This window comes from Saccopteryx leptura, chromosome 2 (genome assembly GCF_036850995.1).
Source record: "Saccopteryx leptura isolate mSacLep1 chromosome 2, mSacLep1_pri_phased_curated, whole genome shotgun sequence".
NCBI classification, from domain to species: Eukaryota; Metazoa; Chordata; class Mammalia; order Chiroptera; family Emballonuridae; genus Saccopteryx; species Saccopteryx leptura.
The window spans coordinates 133,027,064-133,048,553 of NC_089504.1; the positions used below are offsets into that span (position 1 = coordinate 133,027,064).

At 54.6% G+C, this 21,490-nt stretch overlaps 1 protein-coding gene across 1 annotated transcript; it reads left to right on the forward strand.

Annotated features, from left to right (window-relative positions):
• Positions 1 to 783: 783 nt before the first annotated feature.
• On the forward strand, positions 784 to 21,364 carry ADCY6 (adenylate cyclase 6). Its single transcript, XM_066368824.1, has 22 exons — positions 784 to 851; positions 5,640 to 6,498; positions 10,157 to 10,306; positions 10,674 to 10,795; positions 10,889 to 11,000; positions 11,167 to 11,294; positions 11,805 to 11,963; positions 12,039 to 12,180; positions 12,296 to 12,424; positions 12,693 to 12,718; positions 12,939 to 13,086; positions 13,318 to 13,415; positions 13,614 to 13,701; positions 13,867 to 13,983; positions 14,246 to 14,404; positions 14,704 to 14,882; positions 15,739 to 15,774; positions 15,862 to 15,991; positions 16,285 to 16,548; positions 17,324 to 17,528; positions 18,394 to 18,518; positions 18,724 to 21,364. Exons 1-22 carry the CDS (start codon positions 817 to 819, stop codon positions 18,847 to 18,849), a joined length of 3,537 nt encoding a protein of 1,178 aa, XP_066224921.1. The 5' UTR covers positions 784 to 816; the 3' UTR covers positions 18,850 to 21,364.
• Positions 21,365 to 21,490: the final 126 nt, after the last annotated feature.

The following is a 21,490-nucleotide window of genomic DNA, read 5'->3' on the forward strand; positions in this document are numbered from 1 at the left end:
CTCTCCCCGTTTCTAGCTTCAGAAAAATACAAAAAACAAAAACAAACAAACAAAAAAATAATAAAATAAAATGTACTTAAAAAAAAAAAGAAAATGCCATATAATGACTATTTTAATGACCAAAAGTATAGCAGCTGAATTAATCATTTTTGTGACCCATTATGCTCTAATATCCTATATATTTAAAGCTCTGAAGTAATGGCACTCCTTTAACTTGTCAGACTCATCTACGTCCTGGGAATTAACCCTCTTCCCCTTTCCTGTCTAACCCTCAAAGGGTTAAAGCAACTTCCACAAAAATTTCCCATCACCCAGGTAACTTGGGTTGCTCCTCCGTGTTTAGAAACGTGGGAAATAAAGTCCCAAACAATATTTCAATTCCTGCGCCTAGCAATCAGTATACTCCCTAATCACATTCCCCCAGCCCCCGTCAGCAGGGAAGCACTACCCTTTGCGTAAAAAGTGCTGGGGGTGGGGCGGGGGGCACTGTGCAGGTTGGCAGGTGCCGGGGAGGAGCTCCCCAGAGAGAGTGGAGCACGTGGGTAGCTGGAGAGTGCCCCGTCCCTCAATTCCCCTTCTGGGCTCTGGGTGCAGTAGGTTCGCGCCGCGGCCGGTGCCTCAGAGAGTTGGGGGAGGAGGAAAAATTGCGCGCGGGGAAGCAGGCCTCGCACACCTGGAGCCTTGTAGAATGAAATCTTAATTAATTATTAAACAGAACTCCCGCGGGAGGGAGCAGGGCCGTGGCAGGCAGGGCGGGGGCTGGGAGAAGGAGGAAGGGAGGAGGGAGAAGTGGGCGCCCCACACCGGTTCAGCCCCATGGGTCCTGGACAGGAAAGAAGGCGACCCTCCGTGTGCGGGGCGGGGGGTAATTGCTGCGCGAGGGTGGCTTGCTGGCGTGCTAGGAGACCCCAGGGGTGAGGGTGGGAGAAGGCTGGAGGATGCAGCTCCGGGGTGGAGGGAACCGGGAGCCGGCTGGACGGCCCCCTCTCCCCGGGGTCTTGATCCCAGAACAGTGGCTAATTGTTTTCTAGGACTGGGGGAGGAAGCGGCCCGAGGAGAGGAGGGGGCGCGAGGAGGGAGGGGTCGCCCTCTTTAGTCTCCCTACCCCTGCGCTGTTCCTGGGGAGAGGAGTGGGCCGCCTAGCTGGGCGTCTGGGGAGGGGGAGGGGTGCCCAGACAAAAGGAACTTGTGCCTTTAAGGCGGGGAGTCCGGGAGCCGACGGGGAGGGGACTTCTGGATCCGGGGTAGAGGGCGGCTGCGCTGGACAGCAAGGAGGGGGCGCGGGCCGTGCCGACGGCGGACCGCTGGAGGGACGGCCAGGACGCGCGGGCGAGGAGCAGGACTGCGGGACGGCCGGCCCGCGGGCCGGAGCGTGCGGGGGCGGCGGGGCGGAGGCCCGGGGGAGGCGCCGATCCGGGCGGGCAGGTGATACGCGCCCGGGAATTGGGGGGGAAGCGGGCGCTCGGTGAGGCTAGAGGACTCCCGCTCGGCTCCGAGAGTTTCTTGGTGGGGCGCGGAAGCGGGGATGGGGAATCTCGAGAGTATTTGAGAGGAGTCCGAGGCCGTTGGGTCTGGCGGAGGGCAGTCAGGGAGGAGATGGGGGGCTCAAGGCTTCCGGCCCTCACTCCCTGCGGCGCGCGTCCCTTCCTCCACTCGGAGCAAATTCCCGGCTGGTTCCAACCAGGGGCAAAGGAGTGCACTGGGGGAGGCGCTGTCCTGAGGTTTTTGCAGTGGGGTGAGCCTCCTAAGTTTGGGGTAGAGTGTGATTGTGTTTCGGGGAAGGAAAGGTGGCGTGGGCGGAAGGAGGGATGCCTCTGTCTGCAGGAGTCCCCCTCCTCTTCTCTCAGACTTTGGGAATGAAGGGGAGGGAGGGTGTCAGGGCCGCTGCCGTGTGGGCCCGGGGAGCAGACTGAAAACCGGCTCTGGGGCCTTACTGCAAAGCTCGGGTTGGATCTGGCGGTGGGAAGCTTTCCCCATACCCTCCTCTTACCAGAGTGTCCCTGCGTGGAGCAGCCTGGTGGGGCTGTGTGGTTGGGGGTGGAGGTGGGAGCCTTCTTCAGTCTTTGGGGAACCAAGGGCTGGGGAGACAAAGAGAAGGTAATGCTGGACTTCCAGATACAGGCCCTGGGGAGGCTTCTCTACATCTGGAAAGGCCTGGAATTGAGGCCCCAGCATGGTAGGTGGTGCTGGCACTGAAGCGCCTTGCCTGGGCAGTGCCTTTTGCCATGAACTTTTCTGAAGTAATATTAAATCCCCTGGGACCTCCTTTTGCCAATGAGGGCAGGGACAGAGGTGCCCTGGAGAGCGGATGGACAGGAGGTAGCCAAGAAGAGGGCTTGGGCAAAGCAGTGGATGGAGCCATCTTTGGTGCTGGGCCTTGGCCTGCTTCAGACTTTGGGTCTTAGGCTGGAGGATCGGCATTTGGGAAGGAGTTGAGGTAAGGGAGGCGCTGGGCCTCAGTCTGCCAGGTTGAATGGACATGGCTTTGGCTGTGGGAACCAGTGGTGACTGGAGCAGCAGATCTGTAGGAGTGAAGAGACCAGGGGCCAGGGGAGGAGGAGATCATTGGCACGTGCTCAGGACTCTGTCTCTGGGGAAGAGGGAGGTGGTCTGTGGTTCATAGTGATGGGTTCCTGGGCAGGGAGTGTTGGGGACCATATAGGGAAGTTTTGTGGCTTTGAACAGTGCCCTCTCCTGTTCCCTGCCATACCAGCCTGACATGGGGTGAGTTCTCTAAGATGGGCAGTGCCTGGAGTAGAGCCCGGGGTGGGATGGTTGCAGTTGGTCGGACAATTACAGAGCTCTCAAGCTATCCCCTTGTGGGAGTTAGTGTTCTTGGGAGGGTCATGTGTTCCCCTGGACAGTGTCTGCCCTTTCCACTGTGGGTATGAGGCAGATGCTAGGATGTGCTTCCAGGCGGGTTGGAACATGGCCAGAAAAAGGTCCTTTGGGAATGGAGGTCTGGGCTAGTGGAGCTGGTGGGGGTAGTGTTTTACAGATCAAGGGACTCATAAGTGGGAAGAGGCTGAGGCAAAATGTAACGGGGTGGGGTGGGAAACCTGCTCACTCTGGGCTCTGTCTCCAGCAGCTCTGGGGACTGACAGTCCAGGACACAGGGACTGATAGAACCAGGCGTCTGACTGGCTGGGGAGATGTTCTTGCTCACGACTTTTCTGTCTTTCCATTTCTTGGACACTGGCAGAGTTTTGGGTTCAAAGTGGCATAGGGTGGGGAGAAGAACTATTTATTGTGTACTATGTGATAGGTATCATTAGAGTCTTTCCTTGCAGCTATTACTAATCCCATTTTACAGATGAGGAAACTGATGCAGGCAGGTTAAGTAATTTGTCCAAGGCTATGAGGATAGCAAATAATCACAATAAGGTTTGAAACCTGTTTTTTTCTCCAAAGATTGTGCTTTTAATGAAGTATTTTCAAGAGTCAGGTTTTCTTTGGTGACCTTTTGCAGATGACAGCCTGATCATAAAGCCTTGGGTTTCTCATTTTCCCCTCCAGATGGTGCTGCCGGTGATGTTAAGGAGTCTGAAGGGCCCCACAGCTCTGTGGGTTATAGGAGAAGGGATACAAAGAAAATTTGGCTGAGGATGAACCAGGGGTGGGAGTTTCCTCTGTGCAGAGAGATCTTAGTTTGCACTGTGCTTTTTGGGCCTCTTGGCATCTGCTTGGAACACTGCTTGTCTGGCTAGAGCTGCTGGTCCTGTGGCCACTTAGGGCAAGCACTTGTCCCCTAGTGAGTACAAATGTCAGTGCTAACAGCAGGTTTAACTACAAGGAGGAGCCCCTCAGGGTGCCCTGTGGGCATGGAGGAGTGTGGCCCTGGTGAGGACACAGGCATCCACATATGACAGTGCTCTGATCCTCACCTCTGGAGCTGAGCTCAGCTAGAAGACACATTGAGGGTGTTGTCATGGAGTCCCTCAAACAATTTAACACACTTCACTCCAGGAGACCTGAGCCCTGGGGCTGATTTGGTTACTCGTGATCTCTGTAACTTGGGCCAGCTATATAAAACTGCAGTGGATCTCAGTATTTTTTTTTCCTGTCAAATCTGCCCTGTGCCCTAGGTGGCCACAGAGTCAGCTTCACAGGGTTTTGGTGAAGATCAGATGGTATTGGGCATGTGAATAGCCTTTGAACAGTTTAAAGCACCGAAAGAGTACATGAGAGTATTATCCATCCACCGAACCATTTACTCAGTGAACACTTATTTCGACCCTAGGGAGGTTGCAGAAATAGCAGTGAGAAACATAGGCCTAAATCCTTGCTTTCATGAAGTTGACATTCCAGTTAGGAGGGGCAGACATTCAACAAATAAGAAAAATATATAGAATGGCAGTTGCTGATAAGAGCTGTGGAGAAAAATAAAGCATAAAGCTAGGAAGAAAGATAGGAGCTCCAGGAAAGAGGTTGCTATTTTAATAGAGTGGTCAGGGGAAACTCATGATAAGGGGACTTTGGAGCTGTGACCTGGAGGAGCTCTCGTTCCAGGCAGAGGGAACAGCAAGCAGCAAGGTCCCAGGCTGGCCTGTGCACAGTGTATTGGGGACCAGCAAAGAGGCTAAGAGGACTGGAGTGCAGTGGGAGAGATGAAGAATCATAAGCTTATCACCATCATTATTATTTCATGTTAGCTGCTCTATACCAAAACCTTGAGCTTTCTATCTTTTTAAAATAAAATGCATTGAGTCCTTACTAGGAGCCAAGTTCAGTACTTGGTGCTGGGAAAAATAGATATAATCTGTGTATAGTCAGAGGGGCAGAGACACACATTAAGCAAAGGATGATTTAATTACAATTGTGATAAGTACCATAAACAAAACGTACCAAGGGTAAACAGGCGACCAAATTTAGCTGGGAGATCTTTCCTGAGGACAGTCCATGTAAGCTGTGACCTGAGGCAGAAGCTGAATTTAGCTTGCAGAAATGTACATAGTGTGTGAGTGTGTGTATCTGAGCATGGTACACATGCTCAGATGGGGAAGGATGTGGAAAGAGTCCCTCTTGTACAGAGGTCACCGACTGGCAGCTCAGGCTGAATCCATTCCACAGACTTGATTTCTTTGGCTTGTAGGGTTGAAAAATGTGAGTTACTTGCCAACACTTAAAAATCAGGAGATGTGTCATTTAAAATCTACATATTTGTCTTCAGCTTCTGTTGAAATATCATCAGGCTCCACTGGGACGCCAGAGGCAACAATCTCTTGGTGTGGGCTGGTGCTTGCCTCGTGCACTCTCAGGGTGTGCACTCTCCTGAACCAAGGGGGCTTTGCTTGTTGAAACAGGCACTTGAGTCTGTAATCACCAAGAAATTAGTGCCTTTTAGGGAAGAGGTGAATGTTTGAGGATCCTGCTTTGGAATCAGATGGATCTGGGTTTAGAATCTTGGTTCTTACACTTATGTGGCTCTTTGATCTTGGACAAGTTCCCTCACCTCCTTCTGTCTCATTTCCTCACCTGTTGAATTGGAATACCATTACCTTCCTCAGAGTCATTTTATGAGGATGATGTGTTGGAAGCACTGAACTTGGCAATTGGAAGTGCTCAGTTAATAATAGCTAGTGGTGGTGGCAGGCCGTGCTGGTGAGATTAATACCATCACATTCCTTTCCTCCCTGCAGCATGTCATGGTTTAGTGGCCTTCTGGTCCCCAAAGTGGATGAGCGGAAAACAGCCTGGGGTGAACGCAATGGGCAGAAGCGCCCTCGTCACAGGACACGGACCAGTGGCTTCTGCACGCCCCGCTACATGAGCTGCCTCCAGGATGCACAGCCACCTAGCCCCACCCCTGCAGCCCCACCTCGGTGCCCCTGGCAGGACGAGGCCTTCATCAGGAGGGGTGGCCCGGGCAAGCGCACTGAGCTGGGGCTGCGAGCCGTGGCCCTGGGCTTTGAGGACACTGAGACGACAGCAGCAGTTGGGTTGGCTGAGGTGGCACCCGATGGAGCACCCAGGAACCGGCAATCCTGCTGGCGCCGACTGCTGCGGGTGTTCCAGTCAAAGCAGTTCCGCTCAGCCAAGCTGGAGCGCCTGTACCAGCGGTACTTCTTCCAGATGAACCAGAGCAGCCTCACGCTGCTGATGGCCGTGCTTGTGCTGCTCGCGGCTGTGCTGCTGGCCTTCCATGCTGCGCCCCGCCGCCCGCAGCCCGCCTATGTGGCCCTGCTGGCCTGTGCGGCCCTCCTCTTCGTGGTGCTCATGGTGGTGTGTAACCGACACAGCTTCCGCCAGGACTCCATGTGGGTGGTGAGCTACGTGGTGCTGGGCATCCTGGCGGCCGTGCAGGTTGGAGGTGCACTGGCAGCCAACCCCCACAGCCCATCCGTAGGCCTCTGGTGCCCCATGTTCTTTGTCTACATCACCTACACGCTCCTACCCATCCGCATGCGGGCAGCTGTCTTCAGTGGCCTGGGCCTCTCCACCCTGCATTTGATCTTGGCCTGGCAACTCAACCTTGGTGATGTCTTCCTCTGGAAACAGGTGGGTGGCCAGGGAGGGCACCAGGCTGGAAATGAGGAGGGGTTTGGTAATCGAGGGTGGGTGAGTCATGGGTGGATATTGGATGCAGGGATGTCTGGTGTATCTGGGAGGCCAAATTTCAGGGGCTGGCTTTTCTTTGGGATCTGGGGCAGAGGGCACTGTTGGGGAGAGGGAGTGCTCCAGGACCCCAGCCTGTACTCTCGCTGAGGGTCGCAGTCTATATCTCTTTGGCCCAAGGCCCTTGAAATAGTCTAGTGTAGCCTATAGTAACATAATGTAGGGCTGGAGATAGGACAATGATGCTTCAGGCCAGAGGGCAGTGTAGGTGACATACCTGGCCCCAAGTTGACACCTGAGACATAGGCCCTGGTGCCTTCTCTGGAAAGCAGCTCTAGGTGGTGATCGGGAGGGACTGAGCAAGTGTTAGGTGGAGTTAGCAAGAAAGGGATCACCTTTCTCCTGGGCCAAGCCTGTCTCTGAGAGGACAAGGAAGGTGCAAGTGGTATCAGTTATCTCCTCGGCTGGGAATGGTTTGAATGGGGTGGGACTGTAGAAGAGAAGGGTGTTAGGGTCTGATCTCGTCCTGCCCTCTCCCAGGAGGCACTAGGGGTCCCTGAGATGGGGCTTGCTGGCACGGTGTTGAGTGAGAAGCAATGACTTCACTGCAGCAGAACCTGGTGTCCAATGGGCTGTGCTCTTGTTTTTGTTATTTTTAGATTTTATTTATTCATTTTTATAGAGAGAGGAGAGAGAGAGAGAGAAGGGGGGAGGAGCAGGAAGCATCAACTCCCATATGTGCCTTGACTGGGCAAGCTCCGGGTTTTGAACTGGCGACCTCAGTGTTGCAGGTCCATGCTCTATCCACTGCGCCACCACAGGTCAGCCTCAGTGATATCCTAGACAGCCAAGCGCGCCTCTCCCAGCCTTTGTTTCCCAGTCCATAAAACTGGGATAAAAATAGTATCTACCTCATGATCTTGCTGTCAGGGCCCCACCTTTTCCCAGAGTGAGTCTAATGACAGGGCAGGGCAGCCTTCACACCTGGGGCAGGGTGTGGGGAGTCCTGTAGGGGGTGATACCCAGTGAGGGGGCATCTGGGAAGTCCCTTTCAGAGACACATGAGCTTGTGGAATCTGCCATCATGTCATCTCCCTGACCAGGCTTTCTTACCCAGGCGATCATTCAGGGGCTGCTGATGGCACACCCCCTCCAACCAGCACACCTCACGACCCTGTACACAGCACCCTGATTTAGAGGTTGCTGTCCTGTGTTTTGCTCAGGGTTTGAGGCAGCCCACCTCTGCCTTGCCAGAGCTTGTGACCTGTAGCCCACCCTAGCCCTACCCACAAAGAGGAAGTTGCCTGGGGCTCCCAGGGTGAGAAGCTGGGTGCTCTGGCTGATGCCCTTCCCTGCCGAGCCTGTGCTCCCAGAACAGAATGTACCTTTTTAAAAGTAACTTTATAGCCCTTTTGTTTATGGAATGTGTGTCCATGTGCCCACAGGGCATTGTCAGACCTCTTAAAGGGCCAGGGTCCTTCTGCCCCTGCTAGTTCCCCAATTCCCCCAAGGGTAGCTATCAAACTGGGCTTTGGTCTTGGACTGTCCTTCTAGGGAAGGCGGAGCTTGGAGGTGGTGCCTCCCTCCCCACCCACCCTCCATCCTCTCTGGCTGGCCAGGGGTGGATGGGTATCTCTCCCCTGCTCTCAGCCGGCATGGAGCCCAGAGCCAGGCCCAGGGGCTGACTGGGGAGGCACAGTCCCATGGAGGCCAACACTATGCCAGCCTCTGCCTCCCCAGGGGCACCTGGCTGCAACCTTACCCAGTGGGTCCCAGCAGGCATATTCTTGGAACAAGTAGAGAAATCACCCCCGCCCCTGTGCTAGTCCCTGTGGCCAGGGCTGTCTATACCTCCTCTTTGAGCTGAGGACCATTCCCTGCACCCAGGTGGCCTCTAAATTCTGGATGGGGTGGGGATGTGGCCCCCTTTCTAGGCTCCTTGGGCAGCGCCTTCCCAGCCCCAGCCCCACTCATACTGACAGGAAGGAGCCGTTAGTCTCCTCTGACCCACTCATGCAGACATACTTGGAGTTTCACACAGTTAACTCTGCCCAGCCAGGAGTCTCCTAGAGTGCCCTGGCATCCATTTTTTTTTCTCACAGTTCGATAGGGGTCTGGGTACAGATCTATTTCAGTCTCTTGTCCCCCTTCCCCTTCCCTCCACCATGACTCACATTTTCCTCTTGGGCTCCTGGGGCCAGGAAGGGAAGTTGCTTGATTTGCCCCCCCTTTCCTTCTCCCCCACTGGGGGCTATTCTTAGAAACCCCTGAGGGAGATAGTGTGCCCCCTCTTCACCCCTGCTGCTGGGAGGGGGGCCTTGTGAGCTGGACTGGGAGGCCATGTGAGAGGGTCAGAGCTGGGGATGGCTCAGGGATTAGCCAGACCACCCCGCTCCGTTTTACCCAAGAAAAGTGAAACTGAGGTCCCAGAGATTAAGTGACATGCCTGATTTGGAGGACTAGTTCTGGTTGTGGGAAGAGCCCAGAACTCCTCCCTTCCAGTTGGTGCTCTTTCCCTCCCTTTTCCCAAAACCAGAGCCTGTACCAGCCAACTCTGGGGTGGAGCCACAAATCATGGGTTAACCCTTGAATTTCCAGAAGCACTGAGGCTGGCTTCCTTTAAACTTGCTCTCCAGTCATTGCGACTGATGATAATTGCGGGCTGAACATCCTGGGATCAGGGTCCCAGGTCATGGGGCCTGGCTGGGCCAAGTGTTGGGGGTGGCTGGGCTTGATGGCACCCCATCCCAGTTAGGAAGGGTTCTTCATGTCTGTAGCATTGATGATTCCCAAGCCTGGTCTGTGAGGCTGGGCCTCAAGAGCTTGGAAAAGTGGAGTGAATGGGAACCTTGGACATCTGGCATGTACTGTACAGTAGGGTTAGGACAGAAGATGTAGAGTCTGACTGTCCTGGATGCAAGTCCCACACCAGTCACTATTAGCTGTGTGATCTTGGGCAAGTTACTTAGCTTCTCTGGGCCTGAGTCCCTTACCTTTGAAATGAGATAGTGTTATTTATTTCATAGAGTTGTGAGAAATATACTTATTAATGTATAGAAGACACATATATAGAATCTAGGCATATGGTAGGCAGCAAACAAATTAACTCTAGTAACAATAATAGTAATTATTACTATATCAGGGTGGGGAGGGTCCTGTCCTCCCTCTCCAGGTTCTATATGAACAGAGGCCCAGCGAGATGACTTGTCCTGGGCACTCACTGGAGGGTGTAGAGCTCAGGTCTCCTGGGACTTGTGCTGCAAGGAGAACCACATGCAGAAGCAGCCATGTTTGTTTTTAGTTTAGGGTGTTTGTGGGGCAGGAAATCATCGTGTGCTGGGCTCATGCCTGTGACCTACCTGGCTCTGTTTTGTGCTTCTGCTCCCAGGAGCTGTTAAAGATCTCATTTATAGCCATAGAGTGAGCCAGGAAGGGAGCTGGAAGGGGATAAGGGAGATGTATTGCAGAGGTGGGGACAGCTTGAGGACAGATGGCACAGGATCCTGACTTCCTCCCCAAAGGAGTTCATCTACAGAATCTAGCTAGTCATGCTTGTGCATGGGCAGGCTGGTCACCCATCTGCCTCTGCCACCTCTTGCAGCTCGGTGCCAACATGCTGCTGTTCCTCTGCACCAATGTCATTGGCATCTGCACACATTACCCGGCTGAGGTGTCTCAGCGCCAGGCCTTCCAGGAGACCCGTGGTTACATCCAAGCCCGGCTGCACCTGCAGCGTGAGAATCGGCAGCAGGTGAGGCTGTTCTCCCTGAGGCGGCCTTCCCCTCCCTCACCCCAAATAACTTGCAGGTTGGATCTGCTGCCTCATACGACTCTGTGGAATAAGTGTGAATGATTTCCTGATTGTGTATCAGAGAGGCCCTGTGACAATGGGGTTTCTGTTCTGTCTGGGGTGCTGGGTAGTAGCTGGAGCATATCTGAGGGGTGGCTGAATGTAGGGTGGTCAGAGAGGGCTGGGATCTCCATCTGCTGAGGGCTGTAACGGAGGAGGGTCAGGTCTCCAGAGAGGTCTGGGAGGGCTCTGGGGATGTGGAGGAACCAGGAAGGATTGAAAAGTGCGGCCAAGAAAATAATGTGCCCTGTTGGAACCACTGGTCTAGGAGCGGCTGCTGCTGTCGGTGCTGCCTCAGCATGTTGCCATGGAGATGAAGGAAGACATCAACACGAAGAAAGAAGACATGATGTTCCACAAGATCTACATCCAGAAGCATGACAATGTCAGGTAGGGTGGGATAGGAGGATGCCAGGAGAAGTGGGGAGTCTGGGAGACTTTGAGGGCCATATGGCACCTTCCATCTCCTGCCATCGTCCACAGCATCCTGTTTGCAGACATTGAAGGTTTCACCAGCCTGGCATCCCAGTGCACTGCCCAGGAGCTGGTCATGACCCTGAATGAGCTCTTTGCCCGGTTTGACAAGCTGGCTGCGGTGAGGGTGCTGGAGTCTGGGGTGGGGTTGACTGGTGAGAGCACAGCCTCACTGGTGGCAGCCTGAGGGTGTGGGGGCAGAGAGCGCCTGCAGTCAGGGCGGTGGGCCGGGCGGGCAGCGTGGGCCAGGGAATAGGGTGACTCTCCCCCAACTCTTTCCCCTTTAGGAAAATCACTGCCTGAGGATCAAGATCTTAGGGGACTGTTACTACTGTGTGTCAGGGTTGCCGGAGGCCCGGGCAGACCATGCCCACTGCTGTGTGGAGATGGGAGTGGACATGATTGAGGCTATCTCGTAAGTAACACCCCCTCCCGGTCTTCCTGGAACTGAGGGTGCCCCAGACTGCTCCTACCCTTTGATATGTCCTCAGAGTTCTCTTAGACTTGGCCAGTTTCTTTTCGAGATTCATCTCTGGGGAGGAGGATGTATCTTTCTCTAGCCTGTGTAAAGACCTCTGTGTATCTGAGACTCCAGCCAGTTGGGATAGAGTGGGGGGGGGCAGGGTGAGGGGCACAGGGGCTGGAGAGAATGCCAGCTGAACAGGCCCATGGGGAGAATGGTGGTTCCTCCTCTCCTGCTCAGTTCCACAAATGCTGCTGGGCCGCTGCCAGTGAACACAATTCTCAAACATTTGCTCTTGAGCCCCGTGCAGCCCTCTGTCCACATCCAGCCAGGGCTGTGCTCCTGTGCCCTGCATCTGGGTCTGTCCTTCCCACCAGCTCTGAGGGGAGCGGAGGGCTCAGGCTTTGGGCTGGGAGTGGGGAAGACCATGCCAGAAGCTGAGCCAGAGCCGCCTCCTCCCAGGCTGGTACGTGAGGTGACAGGTGTGAACGTGAACATGCGCGTGGGCATCCACAGTGGGCGCGTGCACTGCGGTGTCCTTGGCCTGCGGAAATGGCAGTTTGATGTGTGGTCCAATGATGTGACTCTGGCCAACCACATGGAGGCAGGGGGCCGGGCCGGGTGAGTGTGGGTCCAAGGGGTGCGGATGGGGACAAGGAGGGAGAGCCCAGGGCTCACCCTCCCGTATCCGCACAGCCGCATCCACATCACTCGGGCCACGCTGCAGTACCTGAACGGGGACTACGAGGTGGAGCCCGGCCATGGCGGTGAGCGCAATGCGTACCTCAAGGAGCAGCACATTGAGACCTTCCTCATCCTGGGCACCAGCCAGAAACGGGTCAGGCCAGGGCGGGTCAGGGGAAGGGCAGGGGGCAAGAAGGACAGACTGGGGGTACAGACAGAAGCCTTCTCTGGGCTCCTGTCCTGAGCCTGTACCTGTGCTGCCCACATAGAAAGAGGAGAAGGCCATGCTGGCCAAGCTTCAGCGGACACGGGCCAACTCCATGGAAGGGCTGATGCCACGCTGGGTGCCCGACCGTGCCTTCTCCCGGACCAAGGACTCCAAGGCTTTCCGCCAGATGGTAAGGGCCTGCAGCACCAGGACCTGGGCCTCACTTTTCTTGTCTCCCTTAATGCTCCGTGTTCCCCTTCCCTCTTCTGACTCTCTTGTCATGGCTCCTGTTTCTATGAATGATTTCTGTTATTGGGGGTAAGAGGGATTATTTCATCCCAGGGGTCCCAAGTTCCCCAAAGTGTATGGGGGAACCCTCAGCTCCGTGTTAGCAGGATAGATGGGGAAGCAGGATAGACGATCTCCATCTCACTCGCATTCTCTGTCCCTTTCTCCAGGGCATTGATGATTCCAGCAAAGATAAGTAAGTTGGGCTACTGAGGAGGGAGGCGGGGGAAGCATACCTGAATCAGGGCTGTGGGAGCAGAGGGTCCCTCTTCTCCTGGACCTTAGATGTGTCTTGGGCGAACAGGTGCCACACACTCGCTCACATTCCCTCCGGGTGCTGCTCATGCCTTCCCTTCTCATTGCTTCTCACGTGGCCATGCGCATGCACCTGGTGAAGCCGTGTCCCCTGCCCTCAGCCGGGGCGCCCAAGATGCCCTGAACCCTGAAGATGAAGTAGATGAGTTCCTGGGCCGTGCCATTGATGCCCGCAGCATAGATCAGCTGCGCAAGGACCACGTGCGCCGGTTCCTGCTCACCTTTCAGAGAGAGGATCTTGAAAAGAAGGTTTGGGGGGTGCTGGGGCAGAAGGAGGGGGTCTGAGGGAGCAGGCAGGTCCGGGCAGGGAAGCCTAAACACAGGTGAGGGAACAGAGCAGGTTTTGGGGAATGGGGAAGTGACCACAGGGCAGGGTGGGGATTCCTGCCATTTGGGTCGGCTGCTTCTCCCTGAGGCCCCTGGTGGTGCCCTGTCTGCCCAGGGCAGAGCCCAGCACCAGCTCAGCCTCCTCTCCCTCAGTACTCGCTGAAGGTGGATCCCCGTTTTGGAGTCTACGTGGCCTGTGCCCTGTTGGTCTTCTGTTTCATCTGCTTCATCCAGCTCCTTGTCTTCCCACAGTGAGAGACCTGCCCCTCCTTGCTTGGCCTGTCTTTCCTCCAGCACTTCCTAGAACCTTCCTAAACACCCACATGAGCCCATGGTCCCTGGAGCCTGTGCCCTGCCCCTCTGGGGAGTGGGGAGTGGGGAGTGGGGCGTGGGGCAAGAACACCCAGACCTCCCAGAGTAACATTTTCTTGGGCTCTCTTCTGCCCCAGCTCCACGCTGATGCTTGGGATCTATGCCGGGATCTTCCTGCTACTGCTGGTCACTGTGCTGACGTGTGCCGTGTACTCCTGTGGCTCTGTGAGTAGGGAGCCCTCCAGGGCTGGTGCTGGAGGGCAGCCTGGGCCAGGGGTGATGACCTGGGGAGAGGGAGGAGAAGGTCTTATCTCTTCCATTGGTCCCCACCCCGGGTGGTCTTACCCCCTGGCTGACGTGACCTCTAACTCACCTCTCATCTACCTACAGCTTTTCCCTAAGGCCCTGCAACGTCTGTCCCGTAGCATTGTCCGCTCCCGGGCACACAGCACTGCGGTTGGCATCTTTTCAGTCCTGCTTGTGTTTACCTCCACCATCGCCAGCATGGTAAAAATCCATCCCTCCTGTGTGCTGAGCACGGCTCTGGGTGCTGGGGTACAGAGATGAATAAAGCATATTTCCTACCCTCAGGGAGCCTGCTTTCTGAAAGGAGGGAGTGAGGTCAACTTCAGTCCTCCCTCCTCTTTGATCTCCCCACCTCTTGTCATCCCTCAAAACTTGGGCCCCTGGGGTATAAGGAACCTGGGCATGGCCCTTGTGACCCCTCCCTTCCTTGGGTATCCTGATATACTTCTTCCCACTTCTGCAGTTTACCTGTAACCACACCCCCATACGGACCTGTGCAGCCCGGATGCTGAATTTAACACCTGCTGACATCACCGCCTGCCACCTGCAGCAGCTCAATTACTCTCTGGGCCTTGATGCTCCCCTGTGTGAGGGCACTGCACCCACCTGCAGCTTCCCTGAGGTGTCCAAGCAGTGCTCAGGCAGGGCAGGGGTGGGCTTTCCTCATCAGCACCTGTTATTGACTCCTCTATAATCCAGGCCTGGTGCTGGGCTCTGGGGACCCAGGATCTCACCAGAGTTGCCAACTTGGGAGCAGCCAGGGGCCGTGATGTGCTGTAGGGGTTGACTGTGGAGGGTGAAGGGGGTTCAAGTTTGAGGTTGAGGAGGGAAGCTTAGGTCAGGCAGGGGAGCGCAGGGCTGTCTGCATGGGGGCACCTTGGCTTTGGCCTTCGCCCAACACTGCCTTGCTGTTGCCCCCAGTACTTTGTCGGGAACGTGCTGTTGAGTCTGTTGGCCAGCTCTGTCTTCCTGCACATCAGCAGCATCGGGAAGTTGGCCATGATCTTTGTCCTGGGGCTCATTTATTTGGTGCTGCTTCTGCTGGGTCCCCCAGCCACCATCTTTGACAACTATGATCTGCTGCTTGGTGTCCATGGCATGTGAGTTCATTCTTGGGCCCTTTCATTCCCCAGGAGCCTCTGGTGCTCAGGCCCCTGTGCCCTTGGAATGTCACCACTCATCCCTTACCTGTGGAGGGAAAGGAGGCAGTGGAGGATCTCCGAGCATATAGCCCCAGACTGCCACCCCAAGGAAACACCAGTCCTGGGAACCCCCTGTGTCTTTAGTTTAGACATTTAAAAAAATTCCCTTTTGAATTTGCATGATGCATTCATATCCACTCGTGTAGGTCACACAGCTGCTTGGTGGCAGAGCCCTGGTTAGGAACCAAAACTTCTGACTCCTGCTTGAGGGCTTTGCCTGGGACATCACACTGGCTTTTTCTCTGTAAAACCCCATCCCTTGTGATATGTGGTCATAGCTTGGTATAGTTGAAAAAGACTCTGAAGTCCACTGGGTTTGAATCCCTGTTCTGCCACTCTAGCTGTGTGACCTTGGACAGATGAACGAGCATTTCTGAGCCTCAATTTCCTCATCTGTAAAATGAGAATGCTGCCTAATCACAGGGTAGTTGTAAAGAGATAGTAACTGACACTGGTGAAGGCTTACCGCACGTCAGGTGCTGTGCTAAGCCTTTGGCATGCATTATTTAGATCTGATCTCTCTTTTATTGATGAGGAAACAGGCTCGGAGAGTTAAGCAACTTGTTCCAGGTCACACAGCTGGTAGGTAGAGGAGCCAGGAACCTCTGCTCTTAATAAGTGAATATAAGCAAAGCCCTGGCCCAATGTCTGGTTTATGGTATGTGCTGAGTGAGTGTAGTTCCTGTCTCCCCTTCCACGCCCCCTCAGTATCCCACGAAGAACCGATGACTTGTCTGTTGTGTCTTCCTGCCAGGGCTTCATTCAATGCGACCTTCGATGGGCTGGACTGGTGAGTGAGGGCTCTCAGGCAGTGAAGGGAATGGTATGGCTGCCAGATGCCCCCTCAGATGCTGAGCGTGCCTCTGCTTACCCGCAGCCCAGCTGCAGGGAGGGTGGCACTCAAATACATGACCCCCGTGATTCTGCTGGTGTTTGCGCTGGCGTTGTATCTGCATGCTCAGCAGGTGGAATCGACTGCCCGTCTGGACTTTCTCTGGAAATTGCAGGTGAGTGGGTGGATAGGGGTAGAGGGGGAGGATTTTGGGGGCAGAGCCTGCGTCAAGCCAGAAATGCATCCCATTAGCTGGCCAAGGCTCTGGCTGCCCCAAGCCCACCCTGGCTCCATGGCTTCTCTGTGTCCCTGTCCTGGCCCCCTCTACCCCCTTGCCTGCTCTTTAGGCCTCATCTGTCCATGCCTTTCTTCCTCGTGGTTCCCTCTGATGGCCCGTCTCCAGGCTTTGGCTCCCGCACCCACCCCTTGTGAATGTTGGGCAATGAGTGATGGGTGTGGTGTCCACAGGCCACAGGGGAGAAGGAGGAGATGGAGGAGCTCCAGGCATACAACCGGAGGCTGCTGCATAACATTTTACCCAAGGACGTGGCCGCCCACTTTCTGGCCCGGGAGCGCCGGAACGATGAGCTCTACTATCAGTCCTGTGAGTGTGTGGCCGTCATGTTCGCCTCCATTGCCAACTTCTCTGAGTTCTACGTGGAGCTGGAGGCAAACAATGAGGGTGTTGAGTGCCTGCGGCTGCTTAACGAGATCATCGCTGACTTTGATGAGGTACTTGTCCCCTTGGCTGATGCTAGCAGAGTGGGGAGAACTTTGGCTGAGAAGGCCAGGAAAGGAAGGGGTGGGTGGAGAGGGGAGATTTGATGGGATCCAGAAAAGTCAGAGGTAAGAGTAAGGGTAGGGTCAGTGGAGGCAGGATAGGGACCCATGAAAGTGCTAACAGGCAGCAAGGAAGTGAGCACCACCAGGGCAAGGTTGTCTTTGTTGGGGAGCAACGGAGGACAGGAGGATCTGGAGGGGACAGGATAGGTACCAGGTGAATGTCATGGAGGAGGAAGGCAAGAGTCTGTGGACAGAGCCCCATGAGGCCAAGTAAGCAAGATGGTTCCTCTGAATAGAGGAAATAGAAGCAAAATGTAGGGAAGTGTCCTGAACATCCAGATCGGGAATGGGCTTTCTGCTGTTCTGGAGGGGAGGCACTTCCTTACTCTGGGACTCAGTTTCCCAAAAGGTGAGGGTTAGAGTAATTGATGCTTGATGTCCCTTCTGTGGTTCTGGATTCTGTGAATGAGCTACTGACCTGAAGCGCTGTGTTCAAGCCCTGGCCTGGGTTCTGATGGCTTCCTGGTGAAGGAGGCCTGTTTTCCTGGCTCCTCAGTCCTGCATTGAGGGCAGCAGCTGGAAGGGAAGCTCTCTCACTAAAAGGAAGGAGCTACTGAGACTGGGCGGTGGGGGAGGGGGCCAGGGTATGGCAAGGAATGAGCACAGGGGCAGGGCTGGGTTTGGCCTCTTTGCCTTGACAGCTGGGTCCCTTTGTGCTGTCCAGATCATCAGCGAGGAGCGATTCCGACAGCTGGAGAAGATCAAGACGATTGGTAGCACCTACATGGCTGCCTCAGGGCTGAATGCCAGCACCTATGATCAAGTGGGCCGCTCCCACATCACTGCCCTCGCTGACTACGCCATGCGGCTCATGGAGCAGATGAAGTACATCAATGAGCACTCCTTCAACAATTTCCAGATGAAGATTGGTGAGAAGGCATGGTTGCCTGGAGGGTTTTCCCAGGGCTGGTTCTGGGGAAGCTGAGGGAGCAGGCAGGATGGCACCACTAGCCATTTGTGAGCACATTTCAGTTCTCATATTATCCCCTTTTACAGACAAACTGACTCTCAGAGATTAAGTAAACTAGTAAGTGGTTGAACTGGGATTCAAAACCAGGTTTATGTCAACTCCAGTACCTGTGCTCTTATCTATGGCCAGTCTGTTTAGAGGCGCTTCTCTCTTTCTCTCTCTCATTTTTTTTTTTAAGAGAGGAAGAGAGAAAGTGGGTGTGGGGAGTGGGAAGCATCAATTCATTGTTGCTTCCTGTATGTGCCTTGACTGGGCAAACCTCAGGTTTTGGACTGACGACCTCTGCGTTCCAGGTCAACACTTTACTCACTACGCCACCACAGGTCAGGTAGAGGCACTTCTCAGATGAGCTGAGGATGGGAATGATTAATAGCATGGGTTCTGGAGTCAGACTGTCTGGTTTGAATTCTGGATATTCCACTTACTGGCTTATTTAGCAAGTCACCTAACTTCTTAGCTTCTCTTGCCTTGTCTGTAAAATGAGGATAATGATACCTACCTTTTATGGTTGTTGAGAGGATGCAATACTAATGGAAATGCCTACCACAGTGGTTGGCACAGCGCACATTCAGTAGAGTAGCTACTGTTACAGAGAGCGGTCTTGACCTGAGGGAACTCCTCGACTGACAGGGCCGTTCTTTACAACCAGGACACTTGTCCCACTGCTGCCTTTTTCTCTGGGTCCTTCTAAAGGGGCTAGAACTCCCTGGGCTGACTCTGGAACAGCCACTTGTCTTAATATCTTACTGCTCTCTCTACCCCAGGACTGAATATGGGCCCAGTTGTGGCAGGCGTTATTGGGGCTCGGAAACCACAGTATGACATCTGGGGGAACACAGTGAATGTCTCTAGCCGGATGGACAGCACAGGGGTTCCTGACCGAATCCAGGTAAGGGGTATGTGAGCAGAGGGGATGGGGATGGGTCTAGGGGGTCCCTTTCTGCAGCTGTGAGGACTGGTAGGGTGGCATTATGCTGTGGTTGGAGGGGTGCAGATTGGGGGAGGGCAGCTAGTGTGACAAGAGGACCTCTGGGTCCCTGCAGATGTAGCAGGAAGGATCCCAGCCTAAGCAGTCTCCCTTCCTACCTTCCTAGGTGACCACGGACCTGTACCAGGTTCTAGCTGCCAAGGGCTACCAGCTGGAGTGTCGAGGGGTGGTCAAGGTGAAGGGCAAGGGAGAGATGACTACCTACTTCCTCAATGGGGGGCCCAGCAGTTAGCAGGCCCCAGCTACAATTTAGCTAAAGGGACCAAGGTGGGCATTTGAGTGGACTCTGCCCGCTGGGTGGAGCTGTGGCAGGGGGTACTGAGCCTCAAGATCCTGCTGGCCACAAAGGGGAGCACCTCTGCAGGCTATGTTGGACCATGCTCGTCTGCCCTCAGGCTGGAGAACAAGGGGCATACCAAGAAGGTTTTGCAAGTGACTTTCTTTTTAAATTGGGGCGGGGCTGTGCCCTCTCTTTTCTTCCAGTTTTGGGAGCAGGGGAGGGGGCAGCAGCAGAGGCAGTGGGAGCCGTCCTGCCAGAAAGGTGAACATGCAGCTTGCCATGCCCACCCTTTCGCTGTCTGGGCAACAGGCTCAGGGCTGGGCCCTTTCCCTTTTTCCTGGGAAGATTTTGTACAAAGACTGGGGCAGGTGTGAAGAGTGCCTATTCCATGTTTGCCTTTGCTATGCCTGAATCCCCAGCACGGTCCTGGGGACCCCCCCCCCCAGCCAGGGCTCCCTCCCAGGCACAGGGCAGAGGAGGGAGATGCTCTAGGGACCCAGATCTGTCCATATTTCAGTGGAATGTTTCCATTTGCCAAATCCTAGTCCCATGATCTGTCCCCAAAGGGGAACAAAGGGACTTCTGACAGCTCAGATTCAGCCCCAGTTCCTGTAAAGCACCCGGGAAAGGGGCATCTGGCCTCACTGGTACTGTGAAATGTCTAGCCAGAGAGCAGGCATTTGTGTGGGGATGTCAGATCAGGAGCTGGAAGTTCACCTGCAGATGCCAAAGAGAGCAGGCTGGCTGGGGAAAGGGGTGGGGCCACACTCTGGTCTGAGCGCCCGGAAGTCAGCATCTGGTCAGTCTGCCTCAGGGCTCTTGCTGTCGTCTGCTGGTGGCAAGGGGGGACACAGCATCTCTACCCCTTCCATTGCCAAATAAGAAAAGGGCCAGGGCACGGAGGAAGATGACCCTGATCCCCCAGCCCTTGGCACTGGGGAGGCCCTGTGTGTCTGTGCAATGTGTGTGCATGTCGGTCTTCGTGTGTGTGTGTCTGTTTTCCAGGGCTGTGTGTCCTAGTGCTCCTGTTCCTCAGCTGTCCACTCCAGGCTGCCTCTCTCCTCTGGGCCTCTGTCTTCTGAGAATAAGGAATGGAGAGCGATGCCCAGGTTGCACAGGAGTGGGATTTAGGGTCATAGCAAGAGCAGGGGTCCCTGGGGAGAAGCGTCCTTTTTGTGCCAAATCTCTAAGTGCCATTTGGGGGCCTTGTGTGTGGCATGATTGTCTCCTTCCCTGGGGCAGGGACCAATCCTGAACTATCTGGGGTTTGGTGGGCAGAGGCCCAGGAATTTCCTGGGTTCCCAGCTGGTGTCTGGGATGTGGTATGCTTTGGGATTGGGATAGCATGGGATCCCTCTGAGGACCCAGATACTGGTACTAGAGGATGGGGACAGGAAACGTGAAAGTTGGCCCTCCCTAGCCTTCAGCCTGAGTCTAGCATGTTCCTGGCTCCCCAGTCCCCATGAAGCCTGCAAGGGTTGGCAGGAGGGTTAGGAGGCTGGACTCTATATTCCCTTCCTATCCCTGCCTTCTTTCTGTCCCTTTCTCCTCAACCTCCTTGCTTCTGGCCTGAATTAGTAGGTGCCTTGGCTTCTCTGTCTGTACCTATTTAAGCCAGAGTCATTAGCTTGAATTTTGCTTGAAGATTGCTTTGTCTTGGAGGTGGTTAGAGGCAGAGGAGAGATGTTTTCAGAGCTCCGGGGTAGGACATAGAAGGGGCAAGTGGCACTTTGTTTTTTCTTCTCTAATTTTTCCATTGATTTGAAAGAGAGAAACAGAGAGAGAGAATCAACTCGTTCCATTTAGTTGTGCACTCATTGGTTGCTTCTCATATGTGTCCTGACCAGGGATCAAACCCCACGCATTTGGCGTGCTAGGATGATGCTCTATCCACTGAGCCGCCCATCCAGGGCTAGGGCAGGTGACACTATTGTCCTTCCTCATGCCCTTTCTGACTCTAGCCCCTGGTAGAGGCCTGGTTTCTGATTTGAACTGCTTACCTTGGGGTATCTTCATGCATCAACTAAACAGGCCATCAGGGACTTTATTAACCAAGGAAGGAGGAGGGGAAAAGACTAGTTGGTCCAGAGAGAAAATTAGCTTCCTTCCCCACAGCCATAACTGGATAGGAAGGGACTGCTTGGAATCATTAGGTGGGGCTGAGGGTATAAGGAGACCAGAGTGGGAAGACCTCAGTCTTGGATGGCTTGTCTCTGCTTCTTGCTAGGTGGGAAGGGCCTGTCCACACCCTGACTCCCGTACCGCAGTGCCAGCCATGCTCTTCCCCAGGGCTACCATTGTCCCCTTCCTCACCAGTTGGTCGAGGATTCAATGGATGGGAGGCCCAGGGACTTGGTTTTATACTGTAACCACTGTGGGAGGGGGGAGGGTGATGTACCATGCATTTCAGTGAAATATTTAATATATTTAAATATCAATAAAATCAAACTCTTTGTAAAATTTCCTGTTCTGTGCAGCTGTTCCGGGCCCCGGGTTGGGTCAGAATTGGCAGAGGCTGGCGTAGGAGGCAGCCTCCTGCCTGAGGGCTTAGTGGACTTCTCGTCTGTGGTCAGAGGGCTTCACCTGGTGTTCT

Bases quoted from the DNA above. Each gene is read 5' to 3' on its own strand.
- ADCY6 (XM_066368824.1), top strand. From the start codon at position 817: ATGGGTCCTGGACAGGAAAGAAGGCGACCCTCCGT. The intron at 10,796-10,888 runs GTAGGGTGGGAT...CATCGTCCACAG, and splicing joins CAGAAGCATGACAATGTCAG to CATCCTGTTTGCAGACATTG. The intron at 13,087-13,317 runs GTTTGGGGGGTG...CCTCTCCCTCAG, and splicing joins GAGAGGATCTTGAAAAGAAG to TACTCGCTGAAGGTGGATCC.